Below are 25,717 nucleotides of genomic sequence, written 5' to 3' on the forward strand. Positions count from 1 at the left end.
CCCGGGGCCGGCGGAGCCTGGGAGCATCAGCAGGGCCGGAGGGTTCCCGGACTGCTCGGCTTCACCGCGGGCAGCTCGCGGCAGTCCCGCAGCCCGGGACGGCTCAGGTGCCAGCATCCCTCAGGAGCCAGCATCCCGTGGGCACCAGCATGCTGTGGGTGCCAGCATCCTTCAGGTGCCAGCACTCTTTGGGTGTCGGCAACCCTCAGGTGCCAGCATGCTGTAGGTGGTACCCTGAAGATGCTCATACCTGAGAGACCCTAGTGCTTAAAGGATGCCGGTGCCAGGGAGATGCTGTTAGCAGGAGGGTGCTGGTACCAGAGGGATAATGACTTGGTCCCAAGCTGGCCTCATAATGAGACCACTATGGTCAATGTCATTCCTGGGTGAAAGGCTCCCACCCTCCAACGTTTCCCTGCATAGGGATCTCTTCTCCACAGCCCCACCAAGGCAGCAGGAGAGCCATGAATAGTACCATGGAGCAGAGGGGAAAAGGCCCACCTGTTTCACCTCCTGGCCATCCACAGCAGGGCTGGGATGGCCCTTGGCCTTCCCAGATCACTCCCTTTGCTGTGATGGTCAGTGGCTCCTCTCTCAAGCTCCAGCTCCCAGAGCCAGGCTGCTAAACCATAGCCTACTTTAAAAAACCTCCACACCCCTGCTTTGGCAAAATCCTTGGAAACGTGACTCGTAGCAGCTGCTGGGGGCAGATGAGGGAATCAGAAGATCTCTGCATCTTGTTATTGAAACCCTGGATGGTGAGTAAGCCAGTCTGATGATCCCAGGGAGCCTGACTCATCTGTTTTTTGAACACTCGGGGTTGGTGAGATGATGGGAATGTGCGGCTGCTGTTCTCCAGCAACGTCATCCCATCCCACATGGAAATCAGCTGGGACAGAGGCTCCTGGGCTGGGCCTGCCTTCACAACCCCATCTTGCAACACACTTTGCTGCTCTGGGTGGTCTGTGATGACCTGGGGGCACAGGTGAAACGTTTTTAGTCTCTGCAGGTATAATTAATCAAAAACCACCTGGAAAAGGTGGTGATCGTTGAGTCCTTGTCTCCCAAGCTCCTGAGCCTAGCCTCTCACTGCTTTGCTAGGGCATGTTACTTAAGAAACCTTCCAGGAAATAATGCCATGCCCTGTCCCCTCCACCCACTGCCTTCTACCAGCAATGGGAGAGGCTTTGCAGGAGCACAGAGGAGCCTCCCTGCTGCCCAGGAGCTGCTGCAGCCGCCAGGGAATCCCCAGCAGCCGCGCCAAGTTGGCTGGGTGCAAGACCACCCTCACCACCACCACGCCGGCAGCCAGCGTTGCTCAGGCTTTCTTCTGCCTCCTGCTGTGCGTCCCCTGGGGCAGCTCCTGCCCCCCCAGCTGCCAGTGCACGGAGCGGGCAGGGGCCAAGGCTGTGCTCTGCAGCTCCCGGCACTTGGAGGAGATTCCCAAGGACATCCCCAGAGACGCGGTGTTCCTGAAGCTGGATGCTAACAGCATCACCAAGATCCCCAGCGATGCCTTCAAGCACCTCTCCCACCTGGAAGAACTCGACCTCTCCAGGAACGCCATCGAGAAGATCGACCGGGCAGCATTCAAAGGGGTAGCCGCCGGGCTGCGTACCCTCGACCTCTCCAGCAACCGCATCCGCAGCATCCCCAAGGAGGCCTTGGTGGCGCTCAACGCCAAGCTGCGGCTGGCCAACAACCCCTGGCACTGCGAGTGCGCCCTGCAGGAGGTGCTGTGGGAGGCGCGGCTGGACCCCGACTCGGTGCAGGACATCACCTGCCACACGGCCCCGCGCCAGGAGTACGTGGGCAAGTCACTGCTGCAGGTGCTGGACGCCGGCGTCAACTTCTGCAGCGTGCACCAGAGGACCACGGACGTGGCCATGTTCATCACCATGTTCGGCTGGTTCGCCATGGTCATCGCTTACGTCGTCTGCTACGTCCGCCACAACCGGGAGGACGCCTGCAAGCACCTGGATTACCTGAAGCCGCTGCCGAGCGCCCAGGGCCACGCAGAGACCACCAGCACCGCTCTGTAGTGCTTCCCAGCTTCTGTGCAGGCAGCCAGTGGCAGCCTGGTGGGTTTCAAAGCTCCTCTCCGGGATATTCCAGCACTTGCTCCGGTTCTGCAAACGAGCACCACTGACTTTGCTCCTCCCTGGTGATGCTGGACTGAGTGTGAGCAGACATCATGGGAGAGGCATGCTGGGGACACCCCATGTAGACCTTTCTATGGAGCCCAGGTTCCCAGGAAGGAATGTCCCCGTGCAGACCCCTTCTGCCCTGCCAGAGCTGGGCTCACAGTGACAGCAGCCCCAGCCACCTGCATGCCGTCCACATGGTTTGGAGACAAAAGACCTTGGGGGAACACAGGGTGTTCTGTGGGGGCAAAGAGGTCCCTGAAGCCTGGGGTGCAGAGGTACAGGCTGCTCTGTGCAGCAGGGTCGGCATGGCCTGGCTCAGTTAAGGACCAGCTTTGCAGCCAGCAGGACATATGCCCCAGCCCCAGTGTGGGGCAGCCTCTGCTTGCCACCAACAACCCCGAGGGTCATCTCCCAAATCTTTGATGTCTCAATAAAGCCCTGCATGCAGGAAAAGCCCTCAGGGTTTGTGCTGAGCTGGGAGCCGACACCTGGGCAGGATGGTGGTGCCCAAGGGGCTTGTGCTTGTCCTAATTTGATCTCTCCTAAAGCAGACGAGCCTAAATTCAATGTACCGGCTCCACTGCCATCAGACTGCAGCCCTTTGAGCAGGGGCCAGTTGGCCAAACACTGCCTCTGCATCTTGTCTGGTACATTTGGCCTTATCTTGCCCTTCCTTGGGGCTTTATTAAAGATGCAGCATGTGAAAGCAAATCAAGTCCTACCTCATTTCACAAGCAAGAAATGGTCCTTCCTGGCAGAGCCAACTGCAGCCACGGGCTAGGGGAGAAGAGAGGTCTGCAGGGGCTGCCATGGCAGCTGTCTGGGGCCTGGACTATGGGGCAGCTCAGGGTGTGACCCTCCCCAGACTTGGGGGGTCAGCATCTCCTGTGGGCTCCTCAGTGTCCCCGTGGTTGGTGTCCCAGCCCCAGCAGGAAATCTGGGGCTGGGGAAGGCTGACTGATTTTCTGGGACAGCTGGGGGAAGTGCAGGGGGAGATGGAGGGGCACCCTTACCTCAGCACCCTGCTGGCCACCTGTGGCCACAGACATGGCCCCAGCTCAGCCAGGGGGGCTTGTGGAGTAGAGGGAAGCATCTGCTGTGAGCAGAGTGGCTCAGGTACCTGCAGCTTGCACGTGGGACAAAGGCTGGGTGCACACAGTTTATTGAAGCTCTGGTTAAGCAAAAGAGTTCCCCAGTGAAGGAGAGAAAAAAAAATATAGAGGCCACAGTTCCACCTGGGGCAGTGTTGGGTCTTTTCCATGGCCATGGGAGCTGGGCTGGTCCCAGTGCACAGCAGGCTTGCCTGGGAGTCACTAACCGCATGCACAGGGGTTCAAGGAGCAGCACTGGTCCTTGCACAGGTCTGTGGGTTTGCACAACAGACACAGGTCACTCAGCAGGGACATCCAAAGCCAGCCATGGTGGAGCAGGAGGGTGGGCAGGCACCCACAGCTGCAGGGTGGGCTGGGGAGGCCAGTGAAGATGGGCACAAAATGTGGTGTGTCATGTTGAACCACATGGGTCCCCTGCAGCATCACAGGCACTGGGCAGCCACAGCTGAGCCCAAAGCCACCTGTGCCCCCCCCAGTTTCTCACGTGCTGTTTCCTGGACCCCTGCCCACACCCACCCCAGCAGCACACACTCTGCTCTGCTCAGTCTCTTTCTTCCCTGGCTTTATGCAAGCTCTGGCCACAACCACTGGCAGCTCTGGCCAGTCTGGCTGGAGACTGCCAAGCACCAGGGTGCTGGAGAGCCCAGGGAAGTGCCTGGGCACCAGGTGCCCTCAGCAGGATGTGGCTCTGGAGCATGGAAAGAGAGCTTGCCTAGGAGAAATGGCACCAAAGCAGCATCACAGCCCCTTTGCCAGCCCCCAGACAAGGCTGCAGGGAGCCCTGGAGCTCCTCTCCTCCTCCTTGTTCTCCCCTTCTGCAGAGCACACACCCAGCCAACTGCAGGGCTGATGCTGCAGCCCTTCCTGGGCTCTGTGGTCCGTCTTCACCTCGATGCCCAGCTCACCTCTATCCTGGCAATCAGCTGAACATGTCTCAGCCACTTCAGGTGGTCTTCAGCTTGAGCACCTTGGAAAGTGGCTCCTTGGCACTAGAGTAGAGGAGGTAGGACCCCTCGGTGGTGTGAAACGCCTCCCAGTCTCTGCAGCCAACTGTGGGCAGCTGGTGAACTGCTACGAAGCCTTCATAGCCTTGCCACCTGCACAGAGACAGCAGTTAGCTCTTGGGGCACAAACTGGGCACCTGAAAGAGCACAGGAAAGCCAGGCCATGGGGCTGGCATCTCCCACTTGCCCGCTGCAGTTCGGGATGGGATGTCCCCTGTTGAGGCTTTTCATACTTGCCCAGAAACCTCTTTAGAAACAGGGAGCAGCCTTATCTGTCCTCCCTGGGCAGATGCATTAGCATCTGAGGAGCTTGCCCCCATGCTGGGCTCCCAGCAGGGTCTGCAGCTGGGACCGAGCACTCAGCCCCCCAGCCCTGCCCTCCTCCCGCAGCAGTACCTGTAGATGATACTGTTAACGGAGAAGGTGAAGCCATCAAAGGAGTTTGCTACCACCAGAAAAGAGTCATCTCCCACCGAGAAGAACTCCCAGTCCAGGGCACTGGGGATGAAGCAAGCAGAGGGGCAGGTGAGGTGGCCCCTCTGTGGCCAGCCAAGGAAGGGGCTGCATGCCCGCAGGGCTGAGCCCATCCCACTCTCTGCCACCCTGATCACACACAGAAAACTCTGTTCTTCCCAGCTTGATCCTGAAAGGATATCTACCCTTGTTCCCAGATCCAGAGCCGTCTCCTAGCTCCCACTGGGACTGGGTGCCAAAACCCTGTCATCCATTGCCCTCCCTACCAGTCTCAGTCTCTGGCAGCATGCAAAGCCTGCGTGCACCCTCCAGGAGACCTCCGGGTTCCTCAGGGGGAAGGATGTGGACTGAGGTGCACCATGACTCTCTGCAAAAGTACCTGAAAGTGAGGAGGTCCTGGAATTTGACAAACATCTGGGCAGTGATGTTCAGCTCATAGATGGAAGAGTTGATAGCATAGAAGTTAGAGGGTGCTGGCATCCCACTGTCATAGCTGTGGCTGTTTGCAACAGCCAGGAAGACTCTGTCCCCGATACGAAAGACCTCCCAGTCAGCAGCACCAATCGTCTGTGGGGAAGGAAGCCACATGGGAAGCTGGATGTAGACAAAGCCTCTGCAAGCAAAGGATGCTGCAAGGTGTGTGAGAACTGCTGGAGGTGCAGTGGGGAAGTTGCCCACTCCTAAAACCCTCCCAGAAACAAGCAAACCAAACCTCCCTCTGTCAATCCCCGGCGGGGAGAACAGTGGGAAACCATCACTGCCTTTCCAGAGGACTGGAGAGCAACTGCATCTCTAATTACTCCCTGGCTTGTCTAAACCCAGAGCAGGGACCAGTGGCCAAGCCTTACCAGGATAGACTGGAAGAGCTGGAAAGAGCCACTGAGCCAGATGTAGATGTGTGAGTAGATCTTGGTGGACGTGCCGTTGAATGTGTTAGCCACAGCTAGGAAGGAGTACGGCCCGATGGTGAAAAACTCCCAGTCATAGGCTCCAGAGGTAGGGATGGTCTGGTTGGTTTCAAACAAGCCTGTCCTGGGGTTCCACCTGTATATCACACTGTCTATGTTGTGGTTATTCCCTGGGGGAGAGAGACAGACAGATATCCACCGTGAGGAGAAGGGACACCTGGCTTCTTTGAGAAGCAAGACCCAGAAATAGGTTCAGGTGCACAAATATTTGCCAGTAAGTTAAGAAGCTGTTTGCTACTCACTGGTTGCTCCTCAAGAAGTATCCAGAGACTCTAGAGCCTCCAATCCCTACCTAGCACCTCTATCTCTATCTAGACCTTCCATCTGTAGCTAAAGCCTCCATCCCCATGGAGCATTACCACCTTCACAGAATCGCCAAGGTTGGAAGAGACCTCAAAGATCATCAAGTCTAACTGTCACCACAGACCCCATGACTAAACCTTGGCACCAAGTGCCATGTCAAATCCCCTCCTGAAGACCTCCAGGGATGGTGACTCCACCATCTTGCTCCTGAGTGTGTGGTGGCAGCTTAGCAACAGCCCCCAGCAGAGGTGGGATGGGAGGCTGCTGTGTGCCTACAGCAGCGGCACACCAGAGGCACCTTGCCAGCATCCCAGGGTGGCCAAGCTCTGCTGGCTGTCCCAAGGGGCCACCATGTGCCCAGGGACTTGACCAGTCTCAGTCAAGTCCCTAAGGTATTGACATCACAGACTGCTGTCGCCCTGTGCACACAAGCTTGCACATCTGGGAGGAAGCCACACCTGGAACAGCACCACAATGGCAGTTCCAGTGCTCCTTTGCTGAGTTCCTGTGCTCAGCTCCTGAGCACTGGAGCTGGCCAGGAACCTCCATGTGCTGATCCCTGCTGATGGCACAAACTCCTGGCAGAGGGAGGGGATGCCACAGCTCACAGCTTGCCTCAGGCTGAGCCCTCAGGCTCACCACCAAAGCACGTGCTCCATCCGGCTCCTGCGTTCTGCTCAAGCATCTCAACCTCATGTCTGTGTGGGACTCACAGACCTTTCTGTACCTTCAGTCTGGCACAATCCCTCCAGTCAGAGATGTTCTAATAAAGAGCAGGAGGGGAGCACCACCAGCCCCTCTCCACCCTACCCCCACTGAGCACTGCCTCGCTGGTGTTTGTGTGGCTGAGCAGCAGCAGGACAACGTGGTAACGGGTTTGTGGGCAATCCTTATTGCAACAGAAGGCAGTTGGGCACAAAGGGCTGTAGGGAGAATAGGATGTGAGAGAAAAGGCCACATGGGTAAGTGGCATCTCCTCAGGTCACTGACACTCCACCACCCACCAAAGGGAACAGTCCCAGTTTGGATTGACCATGATGGTCTTAACCCCTGCGTGATGTGCATGGCCTCCAAAGGGACCTTTCTGCTGGCACTGCCACAGGAGGAGGTCTTGTCCAAACTGGTTGTGGTAGAGTCCAGAAGGTGACATGGGGAGTTTCCAGCCCAACTCACAGGCAGCTGGTGCCAAAGGAGCCAGCCCTGATGGCAAGGAAGGAAGCCCACTGGCCCAGCAACTGAACCTGGCTGCGAGCATCCTGCAGAGCCAGGGCTGTGGTATTGACCCATTCATCCCTGATGCCACAGGGTGCTCATCCCAGCACAGACCAGCTCATGGTAAGGGAGGGGGAAAAGGCTGGATCATGTCTGCAGGGTGCCCAGGGCAGAAGGGGTGTCAGCAGGCTCTCAGCTCCCTTCAGTCTCTTGTGTGCTCCTAAGGCCAAGGGTTTGGCTTCTCAACAGGCTCAGGGCCTGCAAACTCAGGCAGCTGCCATCACCACAACACCTTCGTACGCAGCCTTGGGGAAACAAATGAGGAGCGGCAGAGAGGGTCATCAAAGACCCCATCCCTGCTGTCACCCTTGTCCCCTGTAGGCAGAAACCCTGAGTGGGACTGTGTCAGCCACCTCCTTGAGTGCTGTTTCCTCCTGAAATGAGAGGGTCTGGGAGGGTTCATGCTCTGGCTTTGCCCTGCACTCCTGCAGAGGCTGCGCAGGGAGCTGCAGTGTTTCCACGGCAACGGGAGGATGCTCTGGGGCAGGGCACCGCTGTCCCCTGTGTCACCCTGAGCTGGAGCTGCAGGGAACAGAAGGGCTGGGTGTAAGGGCTGAGTACCTTCTCTGTGGTTGACCACGGCGAGGAAAGCCTCTCCCTCAATGACAAATGCCTCCCAGTCCCTGGCGCTGTGCGTGGTGATCCTCTGGTGCGTGATGAACTTCTCCTTCCTGCGGCTCCACTTGTATATCACAGAGAGCTCCTGGCCCCTCTCGTCCTGCTCGAAGTTAGCCACTGCTAGGAAGATCTGAAAAATAACAAGCCAGCACATCTTGGGTTTCTCCTCTCCTAAGGCTGCAGACAAACACAGGCAGCGTGAAGATGGGATGGGGGATGTGGGGGCAGGGACCGAGGTGGCCAGTGTGGGGCAGGGCATCCCTGGCTGGCTCTGAGCAGGCTCTGAGCACTCCCCAGCAGTACAATGCATCTGAAGGGGGAAGAGGGACCTGGTGGCTTGTGGGGGTCTTTGTGTATGGCAGTAGCAGTGTCTCCTCTAGTCACATCTGCGGCAGGGACCAGTGGCCACAGCTTCACACAGAGCAGAGGGAGACTCGTGATGTAGCCACTCATCCCCTGCAGGCCCAGGGATGGGCAGCAGGGCTGTGCTGGTGGAAATGGCTGAGAAGGGAGTGGGGTCTGAGCTGCCAAAGCTCCCCTGCTGGGAAAGGCTGTTCAGAAGGAGAATCATGATGCAGTACTGGCAAAAACGATGATAATGATTCCCTGAGACAAGCTGTGCTCCAGACCAGGAGCCCCACCACGAGCACTGGGGACAACCAGGCATCAGAGATGGCCTTGCACAAGGCAGGAGGTGCATCCAAGCTGCTGGTGGCATGCAGTGTGGCACACTGTCCCCGCAGCACTCCACTGTGCTTCAGATGGAGTGGCAGAGGTTCTGTTCCACTTGGGGCCACAAAGAATTCCAGAGACACAGTCCACAAGTCTTCATCCCCATAGTCAGTGAGGAGGGTCTCCTTCCTCCTGATCACTGCAGGACCCTGCCAGCACCAGCTCCAGGCTTTGTCTTGCCAAGCTCTTGCTGGAGGGGAAACCATTTCAACTCCCCTGGGAGCTCTGCACAGAGGTGGCTGTCAGCAGCTGTTTGTTTGGCTTGCCCAGGGCTCCTCACAAAGTGGTAAGCAGCTCCACAGAGAGAGAAGTAAGACAGATACTCTGCAGAAGTCCCATGGCAGATTGCCCAGGGAAGTGGAGATGGGTCCAAAATCCTGGAAGGATCTGAGAACAAGAGGGCTTAAAAATGCAGGCAACTGGACTCAGTGGGTCTCAGGAGGGAGCTACAGGCTTTGATGGCTCTCTAAAATCACAGTTAGATCTCTGAGACCAGAATGGACCTTATGCATGCCCACCACAGTCAGAGCTCAGGGAAGGCTTTTCTCTCCATGCTGCCATGACAGAGCTGCATGTCCCCAAGAGCAATGCCACTGCCACTGTCTGACATAATCCTTGCCTTGCTTCACAGTGCAAGGTGGCAACTGCAGCAAAACCTGCTCTCTGGGGTGGCCAGCCCTTGCACCAGGCTGGAGGCTGTGACATGAGCACACCCAGCCCAGGCTGGACCACAGCTCTGCACTCTTCACACTGGCACTCACTATCTGAGACAGGAACAGGCAGAGTCTGCTAGAAATGAACACCAGCACATGGGGGGATCCAGCTGCAGCAGTTAGCTTCGGAGGCTGACCTCACAAACATCCTGGAGATCCCCAGCAAGAGACACAAACAATCTGGACATCCAGTTATCTGTGCTGCCAGCATCAGCTGCTGAAAATGGGCTGGATGGGTGTAACTACAGCAAAACCAGCAAAACACAGCCCACAGACCAGGCAGCAGTCCCCAGGACAGACCCTTACCAAGCTGTGAGGGTATATTAGTGTGACCTCACCAAAGACAAAGATTCACCTTCTAAACTGTGCCTGAGACTCAGGGCTTCAGAGGAGAAGCCAGTGGTGGGCAATTGCAGTTTAAGACACTGAAATATGAAGACACTGAAATACCCTTCTAGGCAGACCTACCTTCTTCCCTATGGTGAAATACTTCCAGGACTGAGCTTGGTAGGTGGGGATGTTCTGGTAGGGCACAAACTTCCCATCAATCCACTTATAGATGGCAGATCCAGGCAGAGTGTAGCGGTTGGCTGTGGCTGCAAACAGTCCCACCTTCGGGATGGTGAAGACCTCAACACCCATTGTCTCAGAGTTGGTCACCAGGTTCTGGTACTCCTCCACATAGTCCAGCCTCTGTTTGACTAGGAGACCATCAAAAATAAAAGAGGGTTGAGGTCAAAGCCAGATGGCCTTGACTGGAGAGGCATAGCAGAGCTGGCACAGCAGCGCTTGCTGCTGTGTGGAGCTCTACAGGGTGGGCAAATGTAGGTGCTGGTGCCACTGGTGGTGAAGAGCTGAAACCTTAGAGGGTTGGTGAAAGGCCTGGCTCCATTTCCTTGGGTAGCACACCAGCCACATCCACCCCTGCCTGCTCCCTGGTGGAGGGCTGCACTGCAAAATGCTCTGCCAGACATTCTCCTCTGGGGGAGCAAGAACGACACCGTGGATGTTGACTGCTCATTACAAAGTGGCTTGAGATATTTATCCCAAAGACAACAAGGAGAGGAAAAGACCTACAGCAAAAGGTCCTGGGCTGCTGGGGCAAGCTGGCTTAACCTGTACCTACTTGCAGCAGCCCTGTACCAAAAGCTTTCTCTGGCTGGAGTCAGCATGAGCTCTGGAAGAAGCTGAAGAAGGCTTAGACAGAACAAATGCCAGCGATTAGAACAGAAGGCTGAGTGATCCCAATAGTAAATGGAGGGGGGTGGGCACTGTAAGGGACAAATGGCAGGAAAAGGGCTACAAAGAGTGTTCCTGGCACCAAGGGGTGCAGGTCACCAAGATCCTAACATGAGGTCTCCTTGGGAAAATAAGGAGACAGAGCCAATCCTCATGGCTTCCAGTGGTGGTGGGGGATGGGGGATTCCAGCCATCACTAGCTTCTGCGGGTAGCAAACGACTTATCCCCTCCCACCACATGGGAACCAGCTTGAGAAAAACCTCAGGAGAGGGCTGGATGGACAGCCTGGTTGTGGGCATGCCCCTTCCTCAAAGTCTTCTCCAGAGATCCTGAACAGAATGTCTGGAGTGAGCAGGAGAGTGCCAGTGGGAGAAATCGATTTCCTGAGAGAGTAGCAGCCACCCCTCCAGGCTCTGGCTGCTTTGCCACCTTGTTACTACAATGCTGCCAAACTATCTCCTGCACAAAGGCCATCAGAACTGGGATGGCACAGATGCTTGCCTCTGCCATCCTCCCACTTCTCCCTCTAGTATTTCCAGCAGCTAATAAGTCTTCCTGCTTCTTCTTGTTCAATCTACACGTGCTACAGAACCAAGAGCACATGTGACTTTGGGACCTCAGGGCAAGGAGCAGCCCAGAACCCCAGGCACAGCTCTCAGTGGGGTGAGATGGACCTCCTCAGATGGATAAGGAGCTCATTTCTGACCACAGAAGTCCCAGAAGGGGACAATACAGGCAAGGGGTACGAAAAACATGGGCACTGTGTGAGTGATGGGGAGCTGGCTCACAGAGGTGCTGGAATTCAGAGCTGCCCTGGCAATATAGGTGTGGGCACCAAGAGCAAAATGAAGGCCAGCCAAGCAGGGGAGAGGCAGAGGGACAGACAGCCCAGCTCCCTTGTTCTCTGTGTGTGTGAATTAGTTTCCACCCTAAAGTGCTGTCAAGGGCTGATCTCTGCTCCAAGAGCCTCCCCCCTCCTGGAGAGCACGTTGCACAGCAGTACCTTCCAGCATGGAAATCCAGGTGCTGCCATTGCAGAGGAACAGCCCTCGCTGGGAGGCGTTGAACCAGAACTGCATCTTCTCTTGCTTGGTGCAGGCTGGTCTGGACCCCAGGGTCACCTTTGTGTCAGTCTCTGGGAGCAAAGCAGGTGCCTCTTAGAACACACAAAAGAGGAGTAATGAGACTAATCCCCATGCACAGAGAGGAAGGTTGGATGTCCTTGTCCCATCCTGATGATAGGCACCAGGGGACTGGGAAAATGGCAGCACCAAACTGGGAAGCCACCAGCTGAGAAAAGCCTGGAGGCTGGCACCTGTGGGGATACTGGCATGAGCCCAGCGCTGCTGAGGCTCCCAGGAAGGGACACTCCTACTCTCCAGGGGCATTTTGGAGAGGAATCCCACCCCACACACATGCAGAGAAGCAGAGGGTGCTGGGGACACCCTCTTCCCCTCTGCTTCTGTGCCCAGCCCCACAGTGAGAGCCTTCCTCAGCAAAGGCAGAAGGTGGCCGGCAGAGCTTGTGCCATGGGCAGGTACTGACCGTAGGGGTATTTTAGCACCTCGTTGCTTGCTGGCTTTTCAGCAAGACCCTGGAGGACAGTGGGGACAGAGAGCATCTCCACTTTAAAGTCCATGGTGGTGCACATCTGAGAGGTGGCGTCAGCTCCTGGCAGCAAAACAAGCTGTCTTAGCAAGCCCTGGGAAAGAGGGAGAAGCAGAATGGAGAGCAAGTCCAGCAAGACCAAGAAATGGAAACTGCAGGTGATTTACGGCCTGGATTTCCCTCCCAGCACTTGCTCTTGTTTCCCTCCCTCTGCAGTCTTGGAAGCCTCCACAGGATTTATGAACATTAATAAGATGATCATTACGTACCCAGCCTGCTGAAATCTCCACCCCAGGCAAGGCAACAGCTGGTGCAAGAGCACCAGCAAGGGGCTGGTTAGCTGCAGATGGCTTTCACAGGCTCCACTTTTCACTGCTGGTCAGGATTAGGCACTGCCCTAACTTAAGATCAATGAGATTGTGCTATCAGTTGTCTTTCTGCCACCACTCTGCTACCAATGTCCTCTAACAAGCAGGTCTGCTCCATGAAGTGCTAGCTGCCAGTACTGTTCCCTGCACGTCCACAGCCAAATGGAGACCAAGTCCAGCTGTATGGACCCCTGCCCACCTCTGCTGCCTGCACTGTGGCCCAAGCCCTGCCAGCAAAGGGGGCTGAGAGGGGCCTGCAGTTTGCTCCAGAGCTAGCCATGAGCACCCTGGGCAGCCCCAGACCTACCGTGAATACTCCTTTCCTTCTCCTCCTGCTGCCCAGGTAGAAGCTGGCTCTTTTCACTGACAAAGACGATGGAAACGGTGTCTCCACCACACTGCAGATGGGCAGAGAAGGGGCAGGGGACAATTTCACGGTGTCTGCTGGTGGCTGAAGGAGATGCTGGTGGAGGAACATCACCCTGCCAGCCCTCCTGAGCCCACCGCCCCTGACCTACATGTCCTTGGGGATGCTGCAGTCCACTGTCAGCGAGAAGGACTGGCCGGAGACGGCCAGGACGAGCGTGTGCCACTGGTTGTCAGAGAGGGAGACGTTGGGGAAGGTGACGCGGGTTTGCCAGCCACCAGTGTGCTCCTGGCTCCAGAAGAGGAAGTGCAGCTTGTTGGGGGCATAGCGCAGCCCCACCAGCACGCTGGAACTCTCCTCTGCCATCAGCGTGAAGAGGTACTCGTTCCTCTGCGGGAGGGCACCGACTCAGATTCACCTGCTGCAAGCTGCAGGGCTGGGCAGCGCCGGCTCCGTGCCCAGCCGGCTGCTCTTACCTTGGTGGGGGCGCTGAGGACCCTCAGCGTGACGATGATGGAGAACTCCTCGGGGAAGCAGTCGCAGTGGACGAAGAGGCGGGAGGCGGGGAAGCCCAGGGCACGGGGCCGGGAGGTGTTGAGCTGGAAACCGCGCATCCCCTGCACTTGGAACACCCTCACGCTGCGGGCCAGCCCGCCAGCAGGGACCGCCTCCGACAGGATGTCCAGCGGGCGCAGGTCTGTGCCAAAACACAGTGGAACATGTCACAATGGTGGCAGCCATCCCACTCTGCCCCACTGTGGGAAGAAGTCCTCTGTGCTGGTGCTCTGTTATGTAGCTTGCACAAGGTAGCCAGCCCAGCTTCAGCACTGGCTGGAGCACTCCGCAGCTACAGCACCCTGCCGTGCCCTGGTAGCCTGCTGTCCTTGCCTGGGGTCTGCACCAAGCCCCTGCTCTGGGGACACAAGGGAGGTTTGCCCTCCAGGCACCAAGGCTGAGCTCTCCATCCCCGCAGAAGGAACACCAAGCGCGCAGGCTCACCTGCAGGCACGGCACCGCTGCAGCAGCTCTGAATGCTGACCCTGGAGCCAGGACCTGCTAGCAGGGCAGCCTCAGACTGCCACCACCTTCCTCAGAATCCACCAGCAGCAGCAGTCGCAAACAAAGCCAGAAGAGCAGGCAGGGGCCCATCCAGTGCCAGCAGGCTTGCTTGCAGGACAGCCACCCAGGGCGGAGGGGCAGCGCACTCCCCGCTTCAGCCCTGATCCGGCTCCCCCACCCCAGCCCTAGCTGCACACACGCGGGTTCTCCGCTGGCCGGCACTGACACTGCTCTGTAAAGAATTATTCTATCCTCAGAGCTGAAACAATGTGCCTAGCTCCAGGGCATCGCCCAGGTGAAGAGCAGCACTGCGCCTGGCACTGCAAAGCCATCCCTAGGTAGCAGTGCCGGGGGCGCCGTCAGGCTGATGCCTCGGCAAGTGCCCATAGCTGTGGGTAGGCCTATGCCCGCCATGGGCCCTTCTCCAGCCTTGGCACCCACCCAGCTTTTGTTGCTGAATGCTTCTCTGCCGGGGTTGTGTGAGCGTCAGAGGCTCAGTGGTGAAGCCCGAGAGGATGAAGTAGCACTTGGCCGAACTGAAAAGCGTCTGCCTCTGCCTCCGCCCCGAGGGAAGCCAGGCTTTTAGCTCCTATTTGCACTAATAAATCTCGGCTGCTGGGGCACAGCGGGAGGCCAGAAGGGAGGGAGCTGGCATGTGGCTGAATCCAAACCGGCTAGAGAAGGGAAGCATTTCCCCTCCAGCATCCCCGGTTGCTTCAAAGCCAGACGGGCAGAGCAAGGAGGAATCTGCTCATGTGGCTCCATCCAGCCTGAAGCAGGGAGACCAGGGAGGTCCTTCCCACTCTGCCACCTTTATGTCAATCCTGCCTGCCCCCCCGCTGGTTTTAGCTACTCCTAAAGCAGAGCTTTGGTGAGGGAAGTTGAACTGAAATTACTTACCATTGCACCATCTGGGGAATGATCAGTTCCTGTTTTTTCTCAGCAAAAAGCACAAGCTGAATTTAGCCTCGGACGTGCAGAGGGGTTTAGGGGACCCCAGCTGCCCCAGGGGACAGCTCAGGTGGGGCAGGTGACTGTGAGCTGGGAAGGGACCAACTCTTGATACCAAACCTAAACCCCAAAACGCATGTCTCAGTCTGCCTCCTGCACCAGTGGCTGCTGACAGTCAGAGCAGAGCCGGTGGTTAACGGCCAGGAGAGCAGCTGAACTCTTTCAGCCCAGTTTGGGCAGTGCAGGTGGCTGGCAGCTGCCTGCTTGGAGGGGTGGCCAGGAGCCAGGGCTAGACAGGAGCAACAAGGACACAGGAAAGGTTAAATGTGGTGATGCTGGAGCCTAGACACCCCCAGGACTCCTCCAGCTGAGGCTGTTTGGGGACAGTGGTGACATCCCCGAAGAGAACCAAGCACCTGGGGAAGGAGGTGGTGGGCAGAAGCTCTCTGATCTCTCCCACCTTTTCCTTCTCACCAGCAGCTAGGCTGTAATTAAATACAAATGGGAGTGCCATCAAAGGGACAAGCCCCAAGCACCCTGGGCTGAAGCAGCCCCAAGGAATGGGCTGAAGATTCACTGCCTGCACAGAGCCTGCACAAGCGTGGGCACTGGAGTGCGAAGATGGAGCCAGGGGACCGGGACCCTCTTTGGCTTGGGCTGCACTTGGTGCTTCCCTGTGGAAAACGCCATCAGAGCTGCCAGATCCTTGGCTGAGGGCAGGCAAGCAGAAACTTTCTGGGAGGTTTTGCTGCCAGAGGGCACAGGTTGGTTCTGATAGAGTGCAGGGAGCCCCAGAGAGTCCAGTGTGGGAGGGACTTTCCAGGGACACTTCATAGCTCTCTATTTCTCCTTCCAGCCCTTCCTCTCCCCAGGGCCAGCAGATCTTGGGAGAGCAGTTGTGTCGCAGGGACAGGCACACAGCTCTCTCACAGAACCGAGGGCTGAGTGCTCCCCAGTGTGTGCTTGCTCTAGGGAACTATAGACATAGGGATGATCCCCGCTGCTTACTACCCATGGGTGCAAGAGAGAGCAGCACCCGAGGCATCACACCCTGCTGTCAGCCCGAGGCTGAGCTCCACTGGCACTCAGGCACCAAAATCCCAGCGATGGACTGCCAGCGAGAGGCTGCCCCAGGTGGGGTACCCCTCAGCAGCCACCTGCCCCCAAAATGGAGCACACTTTCTAGGGTCTGCCCTGGTAGCACAGGGAACATCCCTTCCCTGGGAGCACACAGCTCCCGGCACGCCTCCCAGCACAGCCTCGTCTGCCTCGGCGCCTCCCTCCCAGTGAAGCCCACCCGCCAGCCTTCACTCCTACCTGTGCAGTGCTGCCATGTCCTGCCCCCTTGGATGAAGCCCTTGCCAGTGGCCCAGTGGAGGAGGATGACCCTGAGCAGCAGTGATGCCGACATTAGGGGGCTGGCCTCAGGGGGTCCATCCACTGGGACGACTCCTGACATCCGCTCCCAGGGAGGCACCGCTGGGCTCAGCCCCACGGGGACTCTCACATAGTCTGCCGTGGGACCACCTCCTAGGGACATGCCACGCCAGGTTGCTTCATCCTTGCTTCTGGGGTGCTAAGCTCTGCCGGCCCCGCGCGTGGGCATCACCCCTGGGGACACGGCAGGGGTGGGAGGAGGGTGCCGCCAGGGGCTCCCCTGGGGCAGCCAGGGAGGCTTGTGGCGTTTGCAGCCTGCGCGCAGACATTTAAATGAGAAGTTCGTGGTGGGAGAGGAGGAGTCCTGGCTCCTTGGAGAGCTTTTATCTTTTGCCCAACCCTCTGGAAGGCGGCTCTGGGGAGGGATTTTTTAATTTAGTTTTTTATTTTCCTTTTCTTCTTTTCCTTTTCTTTGCTTCCGTTCATTTCTGGTGATTCATTTTTCCAGGGTTATGGGGGGAGTAGGTGGGAGAGTCACTCCTGCCTGGAGAGACCGAGGTGGGAACCTTCCTGCCCTTAAAGACCCTGGCCTTTTGACAGCACAATCCCAGCCTGTCCTGGAGGCAGCTCCTCTGTCCCCTCCCCGCTGCCAAAAAGAAGCCAGATTCCACAAGGTGCACATTTCTCCCCCAAAACAGGCTCGGGGAGGTGATGAACCACCGGTGCCCCAGGCAAGGCTCCAGCCCAAAGGCTGGCCACCAGAGCCAGCCCCGCAGCACGGCAGCAGCACGGCAGCAGCACGCTGAGCACAACCTTTGAGGTTCCACTGCTCAAGCAGGAGAAACAGCAGTGAGAAAAGCCTGCATGCAGCAGGCTCCACTGAGTTTCTCCAGCCACAAAATGAGTAACTTCCAGTCCCCAAACAATTGAAATGGGTTCTCACCCCCCAGCCCGCCCCCAAAGCCTTCCTGCAAGGCAAGGGCTGGAATAGAAAGCAGCTGGCCGGGACGGAATGTAACAAACCGTGTTACAAACCAAGGGGGTTGTCTGGAAAGAACCATCGATGTGCCTCAGTGCTGCCCTGTCTGCACCCCCTCACCAGCCCCACCCTGGGACCGGGAGAGTGTAGACCATGGGGTGTGGAGCACTCCGCACCTCAATCTCAAACTCATCTGCCATAGAAGGAGAGGCTGAGAGATCTGAAGCTGTTTAGCCTGGAGAAGGGCAGACTGAGCGGGATCTTCGGAATGCTGAGCAGTATCTAAAGGGTGAGTGTCAGGACTCAAGACTCTTGCAGCGGTGTCCAGCGACAGGACAAAGGGCAATGGACACATACTGGACACAGGAGGTTCCATGTAAACATAAGGATAAAACTTCTTCGCTCTGAGGGTGGCAGAGCCCCAACCAGGCTGCCCAGAGAGATTGTGGAGCCTCCTCTGGAGGCATTCCAAGCCTACCTGGATGTGTTCCTCTGTGATTTACTCTGGGTAATCCTGCTCTAGCAGAGGGGTTGGACTTGATCTTCAGAAGTCCCTTCCAATCCCCACTGTACTGGGATTCTGTGAACTCCTGAGAGGAGCTGCTGCCAGAGCCCAGAGCCACTCAAACACCACCAGTGCCTCAGCCTGAAGGTCGGCTGTGCATAAGTCTGGAGATGCTCTGCACTCAGTGGGGCTGCATGGAGCTCTCCCTCCCCACAAAGCCTCTCCTTGGACACCCCCCAAAATTAGGGCTCTGTGGGGATCACACTTAAGCAGAGCTTAAGTGGAGCTTAATCTCTCTCCAGAACAAGCCGTGGTAGCACGGTACCACTGGGTCCTTCTTCCTCCTCACCCCTGTGCTGGTCATGGTGCCCATTGACCCAGGGTCACTGCCCAAACCCAGAGGTCCGCAACAGCTGCCACCGGTGATGACCACAAGGGATGTGAGAGGTGCAAGTCATAGCATCCTAACAGGCAGGAGCCTTGTGCCGCTCCCCTGGCCTCGGGGATGGCTGCCAGCACTGGGCTGGGAGCAGCCATTGTCCTGTCGGACCCCACGCAGTGCCCGGTGGCAGGATCAGGGCCTGGGCATCCTGGCCCCTGGGCTTGTCGGAAGGGTGGCTGGCACAGGGGGGCTGCTGGCAGGGCGCTGCCTCCTGGCAGGAGGCACAGCTGAGGTTCAGAGCCTCCACGTGTCCCAGGGCGGCACACATGGGTCGCATTAAGCATGGCACTGGGAGCTCTGGCAGCGCCGCTGCGGGTGGGGGGCTCGCATAAGCCGCTGGATTTTGGGAAGGCTCCTGCTAAGGCCGGCCCTGTCTCAGCAAATGCCTGGACAGACCACGAGATGCCTTCCCAGGGGGAAGGAAAAGTCCTGATGGGGGTGCCAGGGCAGCTGCTTCTTCAAAAGGGGATGCAGTCTCCTCTGAGTGCTTCCTCAGCCAGAAAGCCTGTGGGTGAGGACAGCTCCAGGACAGCAGGCACAGCCACAGGTGTCATTGTCCAGGTACCTGCTTGAGGCCCAGGTCCTGGAGACATTCAGGATCAGACTTGATGTGGCCCTGGGCAGCCTAATCTAGTGGGAGGTGTCCCTGATGACCGCAGGGGAGCTGGACAAAATGACCTTCCAGGGTCACTTCCAACTCAATGCACTCTGTGACTCCGTGTCCACTCCAGAAGCAGGGGGACCATGACACTTCCAGAAAGGAGGTGGATAAACTGAAGTCCCCATGAATGAGCATGGAGGACATGGCCAGTGGTAATCAGCCCAGCACTGTGGGCTCAGGCTGCTTTTCAGCCACATATTGTTAATGAACAGTATCCTCATGAGGACAAGGACATTGATGGCCCTCAAGGATTTTCTCCATCCTCAGGCTGGGGACTTCGGTGTGGCCAAAGGTGGTGGAGTGGCTTGGGCAGAACTCAGCACTTTTCTCCCTCCCCAGGATGACCTGCCTGGGAAACTGAGCTGTGGTGTGAAGTGATGATGGGGCCATCACTGCTTGCTGTCACCCTGAGTCCAGGACCTGCTCCGTGTCCCCATGACAGTAGGAAGCAGCGTGCAGAGCTGCTCCTCGGCGCACACACACATTCCTGTGTGCACAAGAGGATGAAATAAAGAGACAAACAGCAAGATGCTTGCCTAATTCACATGAGTTGTAAATAAAACCATGTGGCAGCTGTGAACAAAATGATCCTTGGATTCCCATCAAAAAGGTTTGGACATGGCTGGGCTAGGAAAGGTTGAGAAACCCATCTGCAGACAATACACTTCAAGCAGAGCCCCCCTGCAGAGGACGCTGCGAGGAGGGTACCTAATCAACGCCAGGGACAGGCTGGACCCTGCAAGCAGGGTCATGGTCCAGCCCTTCCAAGACTCTAACTCATTCCTTATTTGCAGGCACAAAGTCATGTTTCAGGGCTTGTTATTCCCCATTCATTTCAGTCTTTATTCCTGACACATGTAGCAGCTTCCTCCCTTGAATTGCAGCACACTGACCCCAGCCCGGGCTCCAGCTCATGCCAGTCCCCCTGCCCATGCTGCCAGGACCAGGGCATCCAGCCAAGCCCAGACGGCCACCACGCAGGTGTGGCTACAGGCGTACCCACAGAGGTGGAGCTGGAGGTGACCAATGAGCACATGGAGCCAGTCTTACCTGTCAGAGCAGCAGGGGAAGGCTCAGCCCTTCAGGCGTGGTTAGAGAGAGAAGAGGAGAAACCTGTCCTCAGAGTAACACCTCGGATCACAGTTCACGTTGCACAATGGGAAAAAGACCTTCACCAGGATGGTAGGTTTCTGAGGTTCCTCCTTCACCACCTCTGCCCTTTCTTCTAGGCTGAGAGGCTTCCCTGTGTTCCAGGAAACACAGGGAAGGCTTTCAGCCTAGAACCTGGAGCTACTTCAGCTCCCTGAGCCTGACCTGTCGACATAAACTGGAGTTACCTCAAGACATCTCTGCACTGGGAAACCTGTCAGCATCATGTGAGAAGTGTAAATTCCTGTAACCCCACTGTCTTTCAAAAGCTTAATTCCCAGAAGTTTTGGAGAGGTTCTACCAAGGACAGTTTTGCTGAAGCACTCAGAGGATTGCAAACAGCACCACTTTCAGGAAAGCCACTGGGGAAAAAAAGGCAAGCACAAAGCCACCCTCAACACTGCAAGCACTACTGCCAGCTTCCTAGGCACAGAGCTGCCTTCAGGAGCAGTCCCTGCCGAGTGGTGGCAACCCACCAGCAGCACTCACATCCCAGAGGCCTCCTTGCCCACACACCCACGGTGCTGCCAGCCCCGTGGCCCTGGATAATGAAAGAGCCAGGAGCAGCCATCCTGGCAGGGCTGCCTCAGCTTTGGCCACGGGCAGCAAGCGGGGCTGGCGACCTGCAGGCCAGGTCCTTACCCAGGCAGCTGGGAGCGAGTGGAGCATCCTGTCTTGCATTTGGAGGACACATGGCAGAGGAGCTGGCAGGCTTTGCAAGAGCTCCAAGCAGCAGTCACTTAACTTTCACCAGCATGAACAAAAAGCCTGGCTTTGAGATGGGAGCTGCCCGGCAGGGGCTAGGAAGCATCCGGCAGCTCCACCTCCCCTTGCTTCACCCCTGCATAGGACAAACAGGCCTCTCCCACTGCCAGTCCCTTAGGGATTCCCCAAGTGTGCCTGAACATCTTGCAAGGGGGATTGAGCCCCCTCCCTGCAGCCACAGGGCCCCCCAGCCTTTCTCTGCAACCACCACTTCCCAGTGAGCTGGCTCCACATGGATGGAGGGCACCAAGCCCAAGCAACCTTGAGCACTTTCTGTAGACCTTGTGCCTATAGGGAGGTAAGATGTCGGCAGAGGGACTAATATGTCACTTGGCAGCGGTGCAGGAGACTCAGGAGCTTTGCCTGGACTCTCTACTCCATCTGCAAAGCCCCCAGACACCCCTGCCCACCCCAGCCTGCTCCCAGCTCCATGCTTCTGCACTGAGGTCACTTTCCTGAAGACCAGAGCAAGCAGAGAGGGGAGAAAGAGAAGAATTCTGCCTGTGTTCAAGCATTCTTCTGTTAGAAGCAGCAGTTCCCCAAGCTGAATATGCATCCCTGAGGGCTCCGTGTGGGGAACTGTGAGCTTGGCTGAGCATATCCCATGCCAAGTGCCACATCTCTGTCAGCAGGAACACCTGAGCCCCAGGGCTGACTGTGGGACTCTGGCACAGCCACTCCTCATGCAGAGAGGAATCTCCCTTGGCAGCTCTACAGGAAACTCTCAGCCTTTGCCTCAGAGCCCTTTGATCCAGGCAGTGACCACAAGCTCCAGCTCGCAGCAGGCGGATGTTGGTGAAATGTAGGAAAAGCCACAGCAGGGAAACCCAGGGACTTGCCCTCACATGCCAGGGCCCAGCAAGGCCAGGAAAAAAAGGCTGCAACTGCAATGCCAGTTCTCAGACCAGAAACAATCCCATGGCTCCCCAGTTAGGGCCGGTAGGAATCCTGTCTACAAATCCTGGGTGCACATAACCTTGTGATTGTATCATGAACTGAGATGTGCCCCAGCAAAGGATAAGGATTGCTCACCAGACTGCAGCTGCAGATGCCACTGCTATTGATACTCACTGGAATATGCCTAAGACAAGATCATCTCCACCCATCAGGTACCCCGGAAAGGGAGGATGGTGAAAGGACAATGAATTCACCACCTGGCCACATACCTTACAAACTGGATAAAAGATCTGAGCAACTACTGGCTCGAGAGAAGGAAAAGACCTGGGCAATGCCACTCTGAAGAGAATACCAGGAGAGAAAAGGACAGACACAGGAGAAAAGATGTCACCATGTAGCCTGGAGGCAGCAGACCAGGAAGAACCCTCTCTCTGTGTCCTAAGTTCTGCCTGCTGCAACTCATGGAGCTGAAGAGGCTGCTCAGGGAGGACTTGGACTTGGACCATGGGATCTCTCCCTCCCCTCCTCCAGCAGAGGACAGCACAGCCAACAAGGCAGCAACCTTCCTCCACAGACCCAAACCGTCTTGAGGAGTGGTAGTGTAATTCCTTTCCTCTTGTCTCTCCCTCCTCTCTCTCTCTCCCTCTATTTTCTCTCTCTCTCCTTCTGATCCATCCAATTTATTCTGTTAATAAATAGCCTCATGTTGATATTTTGGCCTCCTTTGTGCCTCTAATTTCATAACACAGGAACATTCAAAAGAACTAAGTCTCTTTTCCTCTCTGGACTGAGACAGGGCCCAGCCAGCATCTTCGCTTCCCGCTGAAGCCCACCTCAGACCACCCAGAGCAGCAGGAAAAGGTGCGGGCATTGAAAGCCCCTCTGGCAAGCAGAGCTCTCCCAGCTGGCTGCACTCAGGGCTGGGGCCAGGTCCTCCTGGAGCACGGGCAGGCTGAGTGCCTGGTTGTGAAGAGCAGCGGCTGTGGCACTGCTTTGCTCTGCAGACATGGGAAATCCTCCTGCCCCATGGCAGAGAGAATCACAGGCTTATTGCCTGCCCATATGACAGCCTAGAGCTATTATTATGATGTTAGCCACGACTCAGGCTTTGAAGAAGCTGGTGGGGCCGGGAGGGTGGCAGGCAGGAGCGCGGGCGGCACATGAGGCAGGCTCCCTGGGTGCCAAGGCGGCAGCACAGGCAGCCGTGCTCGCCCTGCCTACCCGCCAGCAGCCATGTGCGGCTCCATCTCCTATGAGGTCCGGGGAGGGAAGAGAACAAAGACAGAGAACAATTGCTATTGTTTTACCAGACTTTCTTCAGGCCAGTTCCTCCAACGCCGTGCTGCTGCCCAGCCGCTCTGCCCGCAGCCCTGCTGTGCTCAGAGCTGTGCAGACGCGGGCAGGGACGTGGCCCCCAGCCCTGGGGACCTGCCACCCAGCCACTAGAGCCTGGCTCCCACTAGCAGAGAAGAGATGGAGCCAGCAGAGCTACCCCAAGCACCGCACCGCTGGTCCCATACAGCTCTCTGCCAGCACCCAGCACCATTGGGTGTCCCTGAGATAGTCAGGTGTGGACATCCATCTTCCCACCACCCACGTCCCATGCAGGGAAGGGGCGAGTCCAGCCCACCACTTGAAGTGGTGGGCAAGGCAAAGGCTGCAGCAAGCTGTCCCAAGGAACCTGGTTTGTCCTCCCCTTCACCAGTCCTGTGCAGGGCTCACAGTCAGGAGCGCAGCCTTGGCTGGCTGTGGGGCCTTACACTGGGCAGCACAAGGTCACAACACAGGACCGTGTCCAGGCAGAACCAGCACCCCCTTGACTGTCCCCTGAGCAGGCTTCTAATGACAGCCTGTACTCTGCCAGTCCAGCGCTGCAGCACCCACCCATGGCTGTCTTTGAAGTTCAGGCATTCAGAAACCACCTTGAAGCTTATCCCCATTGCACTTTGCAGAGGGATGAGAACCAGGTAGGGGGTGGAAAGGACCTCTAGTCCACCCCCCCTGCCAAAGCAGGGTCGCCTAGTGCAGGTCATGCAGGAATGCATTTAGGTAGGTTTTGGAAGTCTCCCAAGGGGGAGACTCCACAATCTCTCTGTGCAGCCTGCTCCAGGGCTCCAGCACCCTTACAGCAAACTAGTTTTTTTCTCCTGTTTAGTTGGAACTTCCTTCCTGTGTCCCAGTTTGTATCCCATGCTCCTTGTCCTTTCATAGGCCACCCCTGAAAAGAGACTGGTCCCTTCTCTCAGATTCCCTTATCAGACAGATGTTCCAGTCCCTTCACTGTCGTCATAGCCCTATGAGGGATCCTGGTGTAGCAGCACACCAGGAGAGGAACCTGCACAAACCTGTTTCAGACAGACTCAGCAGAGAAACCCCAGCTCCCCTAACACTGCTATGCCAGCTCCAATTTTGGTTCAATTTGCCAAAGTGCTCTGGAGCAAAACTCCTGACCCAGCTGTGGGTGGGGAGCCTCCTTGCCCAGGGCCCAGCATCCAAGCGTGTGGGTGCCCCCCACCCCCTTGGCATGTTGCATCCTGCATCTCTGCTGCTTTGAACCCACCTCCTGCATCGCCTTGCAGCCCCCAGAGAGGGTCAGCGCAGCGGGCGTGCTCGCCTCACCGCACAGCCCCTTCAGCCCTGCTCTGGGGCACCACCGTGGCAGCCCCCTGGCCTGGGTGACCCGGTGGCTCTCCGAACCGCCACAGCAGCGCAGAGCCACAGCCTCTCCTTGTGCCACACGTGCCTGTCCCCTGCCTGCATCTCCCAGTTAAATGCAGCAAAGTGTGCTCAGAGAGCCCTGCCCTGGCAAGGTGGGGCCGGCTGGTGCCCCGTGCATGAAGTGTCCTCGGCTCGGGGCTCGGCTCATTTCCCCCCACCCCCCGCAGCAGCTGTACGATGGGACAGCCCCACTTGCAAACAGCTCCCTGAGAACTCCCGTACCGGCTGCTCACACCAGCAGCTGCCCTCTAATAACCCCCCCTCTATCATTACTGTTAATTATACATCAACATACACTCTAATTTCAACTGCTGCTAAGTCCCATCTTGGGGGGAGGGGGGCAGCGTTCCCAAGCCGTCTGCCTGCTTCGCCTTTGGCACTGACACCACCTGCAGCAGCAGAGGAGCTGGTGGCCGAGGCAGGACTGCAGCCACTTTGTCATGGTTAGGCTGGGACAGAAGCAGAAGCCTGCCATGGGCTGCAGGCTGTTAGCAGTTTTGAGCCGGGCAAGGCAGCTGACCCGAGTTAGCTCACATGTGTATCACAGACCACAAACATCGCACTCCCTACAAAGGGGGAAGTTTGCCATGGAGAGGGAACCTCCTGCTTGGGTTCCTCCTGACTCTGCTCCTCCTCCTCCTTCTCCTGAGGACTTCTTTCCCATGTATTATGGCCGCCGTACACGCGCTGGGCCGAGGGTAACTTTGTGTACTGCATATTGGCATTGGTTTGGTTGTTCCAGGAAATCCACTTTTATCTCAACACTCAAGCCTTTTCTCCATTTCCTGATTCCCTTCCTCTGCTGGGGATGAAGCAACTGCTAGAATTCACTCCCGGAGAGGGGCTAAATGTAGACCCTTGGCTGGAAAGCACAAGTGGCTGTGTCAATCCTTCCACTTGTCTGAAGCCTCCTGTGTGTTTTACCCATGACAGAAGAAGCCTTTCCCCTCCTTTGGACCACATCAGAACTGGACTCTCTCAGCCAGCTGGTTACCCACATAAAGACCCACTGCAACACATCTAGGAAAGGAGAAAATAGAATCACTTTATTTTCAGAATACAGACTAAATGCCAACATAAAATAACGGCTGAGCACACATGAATAAAACACTCTGCACTTAAAAACAGCCCACTCTTGCTATGTCTGCTGAATTCACCCTTTGCCATGTGGTGCTCACAGCTCTCCAGTATTGTTTCCAAGAACAGCTGCAGTGCTCCCAGGAGCAAGGCTACGTCTACTACGACTCAAAACCCATTCCCAGTCTGCACACAAGTGCTACGTTTTCCT

General features: G+C 57.0%; 2 protein-coding genes across 2 annotated transcripts; one reads left to right on the plus strand and one right to left on the minus strand.

The window, feature by feature from the left end:
- The first annotated feature begins 1,175 nt into the window (after window positions 1-1,175).
- LRRC3 (leucine rich repeat containing 3) lies at window positions 1,176-2,848 on the plus strand. Its single transcript, XM_009899477.2, has one exon. It carries the CDS (start codon window positions 1,176-1,178, stop codon window positions 2,040-2,042), a length of 867 nt encoding a protein of 288 aa, XP_009897779.2. The 3' UTR covers window positions 2,043-2,848.
- A 1,354-nt stretch (window positions 2,849-4,202) lies between these two features.
- TSPEAR (thrombospondin type laminin G domain and EAR repeats) lies at window positions 4,203-16,347 on the minus strand. Its single transcript, XM_009899448.2, has 12 exons — window positions 16,254-16,347; window positions 13,403-13,623; window positions 13,078-13,316; window positions 12,867-12,957; window positions 12,129-12,285; window positions 11,587-11,718; window positions 9,812-10,044; window positions 7,842-8,028; window positions 5,586-5,815; window positions 5,117-5,304; window positions 4,660-4,761; window positions 4,203-4,356 (listed from the first exon to the last, which is right to left on the minus strand). The coding sequence occupies exons 1-12, from the start codon at window positions 16,345-16,347 to the stop codon at window positions 4,203-4,205; spliced, it is 2,028 nt and encodes a 675-aa protein (XP_009897750.2).
- Window positions 16,348-25,717: the final 9,370 nt, after the last annotated feature.

Source organism: Dryobates pubescens, chromosome 13 (genome assembly GCF_014839835.1).
Source record: "Dryobates pubescens isolate bDryPub1 chromosome 13, bDryPub1.pri, whole genome shotgun sequence".
Taxonomy (NCBI): Eukaryota; Metazoa; Chordata; class Aves; order Piciformes; family Picidae; genus Dryobates; species Dryobates pubescens.

Excerpts from the sequence above, each read along its gene's own strand:
- TSPEAR (XM_009899448.2), bottom strand. The coding sequence starts at position 16,347 with ATGTCGGCATCACTGCTGCTCAGGGTCATCCTCCTCCACTGGGCCACT. Across the intron at positions 11,719-12,128 it reads GGTGCTAAAATACCCCTACG|AGACTGACACAAAGGTGACC; the intron begins GTCAGTACCTGC and ends CTTTGCTCCCAG. Across the intron at positions 5,305-5,585 it reads AGCTCTTCCAGTCTATCCTG|ACGATTGGTGCTGCTGACTG; the intron begins GTAAGGCTTGGC and ends CCTTCCCCACAG.
- LRRC3 (XM_009899477.2), top strand. The coding sequence starts at position 1,176 with ATGGGAGAGGCTTTGCAGGAGCACAGAGGAGCCTCCCTGCTGCCCAGG.